The 8,602-nt window shown below is 38.6% G+C and overlaps 2 protein-coding genes across 2 annotated transcripts; both read left to right on the top strand.

Moving 5' to 3' along the window:
• The first annotated feature begins 3,446 nt into the window (after positions 1–3,446).
• On the top strand, positions 3,447–4,613 carry LOC148213195 (uncharacterized). The gene has a single exon (XM_088123541.1). The coding sequence runs from the start codon at positions 3,447–3,449 to the stop codon at positions 4,611–4,613; it is 1,167 nt and encodes a 388-aa protein (XP_087979667.1).
• Positions 4,614–4,676: 63 nt separating this feature from the next.
• LOC148213194 (uncharacterized) lies at positions 4,677–5,837 on the top strand. Its single transcript, XM_088123540.1, has one exon. It carries the CDS (start codon positions 4,677–4,679, stop codon positions 5,835–5,837), a length of 1,161 nt encoding a protein of 386 aa, XP_087979666.1.
• The last annotated feature ends 2,765 nt before the right edge of the window (positions 5,838–8,602 follow it).

The following is an 8,602-nucleotide window of genomic DNA, read 5'->3' as shown; positions in this document are numbered from 1 at the left end:
TAGGGGTCGGTACGACTCGAAGGAGTAAGTCTTGGAGGAATAGGAAAGAGAACTAGTGAGTTGTGATGTGAGGCTTGGGCTGGGCATGATCAGTCAAGCATATGCATAAACTATTCCGTTTTATGTGAAGCCTTATATTATTGATAAGCATGAATGTTTTATTGTTGTGTAAGCATGTTGTTTGTACGTGACCCTTTAAGCAAGGGCTGCTTAGTGAGTACTAGTTGATGTAGTCACTCCCTCCCCTCTTCCCTCCAGATTTTTCAGTTAACGAGGTAACTCACGGGAGTGGTGATGTCGAGGAAGAGACTTAACCAGAAAAACCATATAGTGCTGCGACGTTAATTTTCATTTTGGATAGGGTAGTTAGAGTTGTTTTATTTTAGTTTGAGTTTGTTATTTGATTAGTAGATTGGTTTGTTTAAGTTTCATGTTTTAATGGATGTTTTAAGGAAGTCAGTTTGTTATTCTTTTGAGAACTCTAGGTATGTTTCTTTATTTGGGTTGTGGTATTGAAACCTTTAAAGTTAATAAAATTTTCTTTTATGAAGTTGTTGGGCAAAATGTAGATATTTTCTCTTTTTGGTGTTGAGCTGAATAGGAGGTTTTAGTAACGTGCCCCATTGGTGTTGTTGAAAATGCGGGGGCGTTACACTGCCACTTTGGACATTCACTACAAATAAGTGCGAGACACATTGTTGGACACCACACCAGCGACCAAAATTCTGGATATTTCTTCCTCAAACTTTACAGAACATAATATTTCTAAATTGCTTTTGAGTTTTTATGGTGCATATGAGGAAACGACATATCCGAAAATCGCCAAAATTCTCGAGGCCGTGGTGGATGAAATAGGAGAAGATGGAGCAGGAAAAGAAGATGAGAAAATGGATGTTAAGGGGAGAGTAGCCTATTGTGAAGAAAGTGATGAGCATTCACAAGAAGTCCATGGGAAAGAAATGAAGAAGAGGATAATGATGACAAATATCAATTTGGGGTTTGAATGCGCACTCTAGAGCAACATACATATCAAGTTGACACCTCTTCTTCAGTTAGAAAAGGAGCATCCAGTCCTGAGGATGCCTCACAATATGATTCGGAGGTCATCTCCTCTTCTCCTCAAGGTTTGTGTTCTTCCTTTTCGAGTTTTAATGCTTTTGACCCGAATTTTGGCAGTACTATAGAAAGCTCAGAGGATGACGCTTGCTTAGCAAAGGTAGTGAAGAAATTGAAAAAAGGAAAGAAACTGGTCCAAGGGCTGCTGTAGCACATTTGTCAAAGGCATTGTTTTAATGGGTTCAAGGTACGCACACAGGCTGTTGTAGCACGTTTGGCAGCCCAACAAGCAGCTGGTGCCAGTCCATCTAAGAAAGCCCCAAGGGCTAGAGCAGTTGGAGATGCTGAAGACCGTTCAGTAAAGCCCAATGACGTAGAACTCAATATAACCGAGCCATGATCAGAAAGAGCTAAGAGGGTGTGAATAAACGTTGAAAAGATAGATTTTACAGACTGAGAGCTCTTAGTTGAGAAGAGCTTCGATGAGGAACGCAAGAGCCCATCTATCTCGGAGTATGTTGATTTCCCTTGTTCATAAGGGTAAAAAGAAGCTAAATGTGTGCTGTTTTCTAACGTTTTAAACTTAGAAACCATATTTTAAGCTTATTATAGTATCCAAAACCCTTCATTTTAAGTTATCTTAGGTTATACATGCACATATGACGTTTTTACATCATTCAGAGTTGATTTCTAACGGAAATTACACTTTTGTGCAGAAAAATTTCGAGTTAGGCGCCTGACGCCTTCCTCAATCCCGAGATTGCCCTTAATGTAAAACACACGATTTGGTGTGATTTGAAGCCTTCACAAGCTCTACCACGTGTCTTCCATGCATTAAAGGTTGCCAATTCAACAACTACCCAACCAAAAGGTGTTTGAAATGGATGACTCTCCACGAAGCTTTCAACCTCTTAACCACCTTGAAGTCCCTATAAATTCAGCAACTCATTCTCTTCATTCATCATCCCGGAGTGATCATTTTAGCTTTAGACGTTCCTTCTCAGCTTATTTACGTTTTCCTTTTTAGTCTTTAAGTTGTTATTGTTTAAAACCTTGTTTATTTCTAGTTCACCCTTTATTTTTAGCTTGTTAGTCGTGAATTTTAATTTTGATCTTGTTTAATTAAAATTTGTTTAATTAAAATTCCAGCAAGTTCTTTGTTACTCTCATCTCTCTCTCGTTCTCATTACGAAGTTGTAATCACTCAACCTTGAGGAATCGACCGAGTACTGCTCCCCAATCTTGAAAGAGAACGGGTTAGGGTCATTCGGGTTACAACTCCACGATTTCCAGCTTGTTTTAATTCTACTCATCTTTTAATTATGTCGTCTACTTTCATCAACATTAAATTCTATTTTTCTGTTATCATCATGAGCTAAATTTATTTTTCCCAAGCCCGATTATAGATAGTTAGTTAAAGTTTTTAAAATCCAACAAGGCAAAAGGCATTTTCTCCTCTTTTATCACTTAAAGTTGTTTCCATAAGTTCAAACTTGATTTGGCCAATTAATGTTTTAACCAAGCATCAATACTGAAAGGGTTGATACGTTTTCACAACTTTACTGATTTAACTTTAGAGAGGAATACTTTAGACATAAAGATTTCGCTCGGGTAGCCTAGACATAGGACCTCGACCTAAGGTTACGGTTGGTTTTTACTAAATTAAGTTCTTTTTTCTAATAGACATATTAGGAATGGACTTAAACCTTCAAAATCACTTAGACATAAGAAGATGGCGAAGTAAAACCGAAGAAAATTTATGAGAGGCGTCTTGCGCCTAGTTGGAAAAAGTTTGTGTATTTTTAGCTAATTTGAAGTAACTAGGCTGGATTTATTGCATTGAGTTTTTAAATATCAAAACCAACATTATCCTTATTATTTGTAACCCCAAATTCAATTACAAAGTCACTGATCATTAACATTTCCTATAAAAAGACTTCGTTTGTCCCTGAGGATGGATACTCAGAATACTCGTTCCGTTTTTACTACTTGTGACGGGTGTACACTTGCGCTCTCATTTCTTTTGAATCCAAAATCCCAAACAAGTTTTTGGCGCAGTTGCCAGGGACCATTTGTTTTAGTGTTTTATTAATTTTTGTGATCGGTTTTTGTGATTGTCATTTCTGTTCTCAAACATTTTGATTTATATCCAACCACGAAGGTCATTGATTAGTGCATGAGCATGGATTCATTTCTGTTGCCATTTGATCCTGAAATTGAGAGAACCTGTCCTAGGTTGAGAAAAGAATAGAGACTCAGAAAACAGAGAGAAAAAGCAAAAAAAGAAAGAAAAAGAAAGAGATTTTGAAAGTGAGAATGAAAGTATCATCACTTTTATGGACGAAATTCCACCATAAAATCTTGCAGATCCACCAATTGTTAACGAAAATATGGCAGGTCAACAACAAAACAATGAGTTCAATCATATCCTGATGGCAGATAATAGAGACGTGGCCATGCGAGAATATGCTGCCACAGCATTCCAGAATTTGGATTCTGTCATCGTAAATCCCATTCCAGAAGCCGCCAAATTCGAACTAAAGCCGCTTATGTTTCAAATGCTTCAGACATTAGGACAGTTCGGGAGGCGTGAACACGAATATCCTCATGATCATCTCAAAACTTTTCTTCAAATAGCTAGTGCATTTAGATTTCCAAATATAACTGATGATGCATTAAGGTTAACTCTTTTCCCATTTTCTCGTAAGGACCAGGCGAGAACGTGGCTTAATTCTTTTCCACCAGGTTCAATCGCCACCTGGGATTCGCTAGTAGAAAAGTTCCTTACAAAGTATTTTCCTCCTACTCGCCATGCCGACATAAGGGAAGAGATTGTCACCTTTAGACAATATGATCGTGAACCAGTGCACGAGGCATGCGAGAGATTCAAAGAGTTGCTGCGGAAGTGTCTGAACCATGGATTACCAGCATGTATCCAAATCGAGCACTTCTTCCGAGGTTTAGACCACCCCACTAAGATGATGCTCAACAACGCCGCAAATGGAGCTTTCACAAAGAAGACCTTCAACGAAATAGTTGATAGGTTGGAGGACCTAGCATCCCACAATGAGCTATGGTGTTCTCAAAGGTCAAAACCTGCACCTAAGAAGCAAGACACAGCAGGAGTCTTGGCATTGGACATCACAATTTCAATGCAGAAAGAAATGGTGACGATGAATCAAATGCTCAAGGAGTTGACCCTAGAAAGGAAGAGTGCATCAGCTGCACCCATGCAACCAGAATATGCTTCTCCTGTTTGCCAAATTAATGAAATTGTTTGTTCTTATTGTAGTGATAACCATGTTTATGAGAATTGTCTGCATAATCCAACTTCTATTTATTATGTAGGTCATGGGAACAATCAGAACTTCAACCCCTATTCAAACACGTACAATTCGGGGTGGAGATATCATCCCAACTTTTCATGGAGAGGTCAAGGAAGTTCCAGTGGAGCGACCCAAGGGCAGAACCAGCAGTATAAGCAGCCCTATGTCCCTCCTACTTTTTCAAGCAATCAACAGATGTCACCACCACCACAACAGTATAATCAGAATTAAAGAACCCCATCGCAGCAAGCTCATAATAACAATACTAGTCTTGAGAACATGTTTAAGGAGTACATGGCACGAAATGATGCATTGATGCAATCCCAGAATGCCACAATCCAAACTCAAGCAGCGGCAATGAGAAACCTAGAAGTTCAAATGGGACAACTTGCCAATGATTGGAAGGCGAGACCACAAGGCTCTTTTCCTGGGCATACTGAAGTTCCAAAAAGAGATGGAAAAGAGCAATGCAAGGCGGTAACTTTGAGAATTGCGTTGTCTTACGAAGGACCAAAAATGCTGGTTGAGGTAGAGAAACCTTCCACAACAATTCAAAATGCTCCTAGTGAAGCAGAGAAAGAAAAAACCACCTCGGGTGAGGGGGAGGCGCCTGACGCCTCTTCACAAAAAAATTCATATTTTGCCCCGATTCCTCTTTTCCCTCAAAGATTAGCCAAGAAAAACCAAGAAACTCAGTTTAGAAAGTTTTTAGACATCCTCAAACAACTCCACATAAACATTCATTTAGTTGATGTCTTAGAACAAATGCCAAATTATGCTAAGTTCATGAAGGATATTGTGTCTAGAAAAAAGAAGTTAGGTGAACATGAGATGGTAGCTATGACTAAGTGTAGTAGTGAAGCTGTAGGTAGCCCTTTGCCCATAAAATGTAAATATCCCGGCAGTTTCACCATCCCTTGTTCTATTGGAGGAAAGAATTTAGGTAGAGCTTTATGCGATCTAGGTGCTAGCATTAACCTAATGCCCCTATCTGTTTTCAAAGAATTGGGCATAGGAGAAGCTAGAGCCAGTACAGTTACCCTCCAATTAGCAGATAGATCCATTAAGAAGCCTAAAGGAAAAATAGAAGATGTTCTAGTTCAGGTAGATAAGTTTATCTTCCCTGCAGACTTCATCATCTTAGATTGTGAGGCCGATTTGGATGTACCTATCATCTTAGGTAGACCCTTCCTAGCTACAGGAGATACGATGTTTAATGTTCGAAAAGGAGAAATAACAATGAATGTTAATAATGAGGAGGTGAAATTTAATGTGTTGGATGCAATGGAACTTCTAGGAGATTTAGAAGAATGTTCAACTATTAGTACTTCAAATCCTATTTCGTTTGATGAGTTCTATGATCTTTTAGTTACCGGAATTGAGGAAGAATTAGAGGCTGTAGAAACTGATTGTGTAGAAGTAGTTGAAGGGATGCATCCACCAGAGGAAAAATAGGATATAAAGTCAGAAGTGTGCAAAACATTGCAACCATCCATTGTGGAACCACCCACTTTGGAACACAAGCCTTTACCTTCTCACTTGAAATATGCTTATTTTGGACTTAATGAAACTTTGCATGTTATTATTTCTTCCAGTTTAACTACTGAAAATGAGCTTTCATTGTTACAGATATTGGCAAAATACAAGAAGGCCATTGGTTGGACCATTGCAGACATTCGAGGGATAAGCCCTGCATTCTGCATGCATAAGATCCTATTGGAAGAAGGTGCCAGCAACTCAATAGAGAATTAGAGATGTTTGAATCCAAAAATGAAAGAGGTTGTCCGAAAAGAGATCTTGAAATGGTTAGACGTCGGAGTCATCTACCCTATATCAAATAGTAGCTGGGTGAGCCTAGTACAATGCATACCTAAGAAGGGTGGGATGACAGTGGTGGTAAACGAGGAGAATGAACTTATATCAACCCGGATTATGAGCGGGTGGAGAGTTTGCATCGACTATCGCAAACTAAATAAGGTAACGAAAAAAGATCATTTTCCACTCCCCATTTGTTGATCAAATGTTGGATCGTCTTGCAGGTAAGGAGTTTTACTGCTTTCTAGACAGATATTCGGGATATAACCAGATTACCATCGCTCCGGAGGATCAGGAGAAGACGACGTTCACTTGTCCGTATGGGACATTTGCTTTTAGGCGTATGTCTTTCGGTCTATGCAATGCACCGGCGACATTTCAAGGGTGTATGATGGCCATATTTTTTCGGATATGGTAGAAAATATTCTTGAGGTTTTTATGGATGACTTTTCAGTTTTTGGAAATTCTTTTGATAATTGTTTATTGAATTTAGAAAATGTTTTACAAAGATGTGAGGACACAAATCTTGTTTTAAATTGGGAGAAGTGTCATTTTACGGTACGAGAAGGGATAGTTCTAGGCCATAAGATTTCGAAAAATGGGATTGAGGTGGATCGTGCTAAAATTGATGTTATTTCAAAAGTACCACCTCCCACAAATGTTAAAGGAATAAGAAGTTTTTTAGGCCATGGGGATTTCTATAGGCGTTTTATACAAGATTTTTCAAAGATTTCAAAACCCCTTTGCCAACATTTTGAAAATGATAGAACATTCGTATTTGATAATGCTTGCATGACAACTTTTGAAACTTTAAAAACTGCTTTGAGCTCGGCTCCAATAATTATAGAGCCTAACTGGGAGTTACCCTTTGAACTTATGTGCGATGCTAGTGATTATGCTTTAGGGGTCATCTTAGGTCAAAGAAGGAATAAGTTTTTACATCCAGTATATTATGCAAGTAAGACTTTAACGGGAGCACAACTAAACTACACTACTACTGAAAAAGAATTGTTAGCAGTTGTGTTTGCTTTTGATAAGTTTTGGTCTTACTTGATAGGGACAAAAGTAATTGTTTATAATGATCATTCTGCTCTAAAGTATTTATTTGTAAAGAAGGATGCAAAACCATGTTTGATACGATGAATTTTGCTACTTCAAGAGTTTGATATAGAAGTAAGGGACCGTAAAGGAACGGAGAACCAAGTAGCCGACCACTTGTCTAGGCTCGAGTCCCCACTTCAGGAAGGTCAAGCAGAGATTCGAGAACAATTCGTTGATGAGTAATTACTTCGCATTGAAAAGGTCCCTTGGTATCATGACATTGCAAATTACTTGGTAAGTCGTATTATTCCTCATGAATTCAGTCGGCAGCAGGTAAAAAGTTTCTTCATGATGTGAGAAATTATAGGTGGGATGAGCCTTTTTTGTATAAACATGGTCCTGACGGAATCCTTCGCAGGTGTATAGCGGAGGAAGAGCAAAAAGCAATTTTGGAGGCTTGTCATATGTCTCTATATGGAGGGCATTTCGCTGAACAAAAGACCGTAGCGAAGGGTATTACAAAGCGGGTTCTTCTGGCCCACTCTATTCCGTGATGCACACAGCTTCGCTCAGATTTGTGATAAGTGTCAGAGGACAGGTAATATTTATAAACAAAATGAGATGCCTCTGAACCCCATTCTGGAAGTTGAAATTTTTGATGTATGGGGTATTGATTTCATGGGCCCGTGCCCTCCTTCGTATGGTAAGAATTATATTTTACTAGCTGTTGATTATGTGTCCAAGTGGATAGAAGCTGTTGCTACCCCTACGAATGATGCTAGGGTGGTTGTTCTATTTTTACAAAAGCATATCTTCACTCGTTATGGAACCCCTCGATGTTTGATAAATGATGAGGGGACTCATTTTTTGAATAGAGCAGTAAAAAGTTTGCTGTCTAAGTACAATGTCCGCCACAAGATAGCCACAGCTTATCATCCCCAATCCAATGGGTTAACTGAGCATGACCAGCACATTATTCGGGATTGAGTTCTCTTGGTATACGCTATGATGAAGAGATTCCCGATAAACTTTGGGCGACTAATAAGGGGAGTAATCCATGAATGTGCAGCTCGAACAAATGGTAAACTTTTTTTCCCTGGTTTGATCACCTCACTCTATCTTCGAGGCCCTCCAAAATGATTACTGATTTTACTAAATTTAACTTGTAGAAGTAGCAAGACCAGGTTAAATCCTAAGGGAACCAATGAAATTAATTTTCAAAGTTAAAAAATGGGGGGTTTTGTAATTAAATTTTGAAATTTAAAAAGATAAACTAAAAGGAAAAGGAAAGTCAATCTTACCAAACTTCCAATCCAAAGGTGTGATTTTCATACAATTGTAATCTTGATCATAGGCTTTACACA

The sequence above is a fragment of the Momordica charantia genome (assembly GCF_013281855.1).
Source record: "Momordica charantia cultivar OHB3-1 chromosome 1 unlocalized genomic scaffold, Mcharantia_2.0 BLBB01000001.1, whole genome shotgun sequence".
NCBI lineage: Eukaryota > Viridiplantae > Streptophyta > Magnoliopsida > Cucurbitales > Cucurbitaceae > Momordica > Momordica charantia.
This window is presented reverse-complemented; position numbering and strand designations above follow the sequence as displayed.

What these genes read in the sequence shown, in the direction of transcription:
- LOC148213195 (XM_088123541.1), top strand. Translation starts at nt 3,447, where the DNA reads ATGGCAGGTCAACAACAAAACAATGAGTTCAATCATATCCTGATGGCA.
- LOC148213194 (XM_088123540.1), top strand. Translation starts at nt 4,677, where the DNA reads ATGGCACGAAATGATGCATTGATGCAATCCCAGAATGCCACAATCCAA.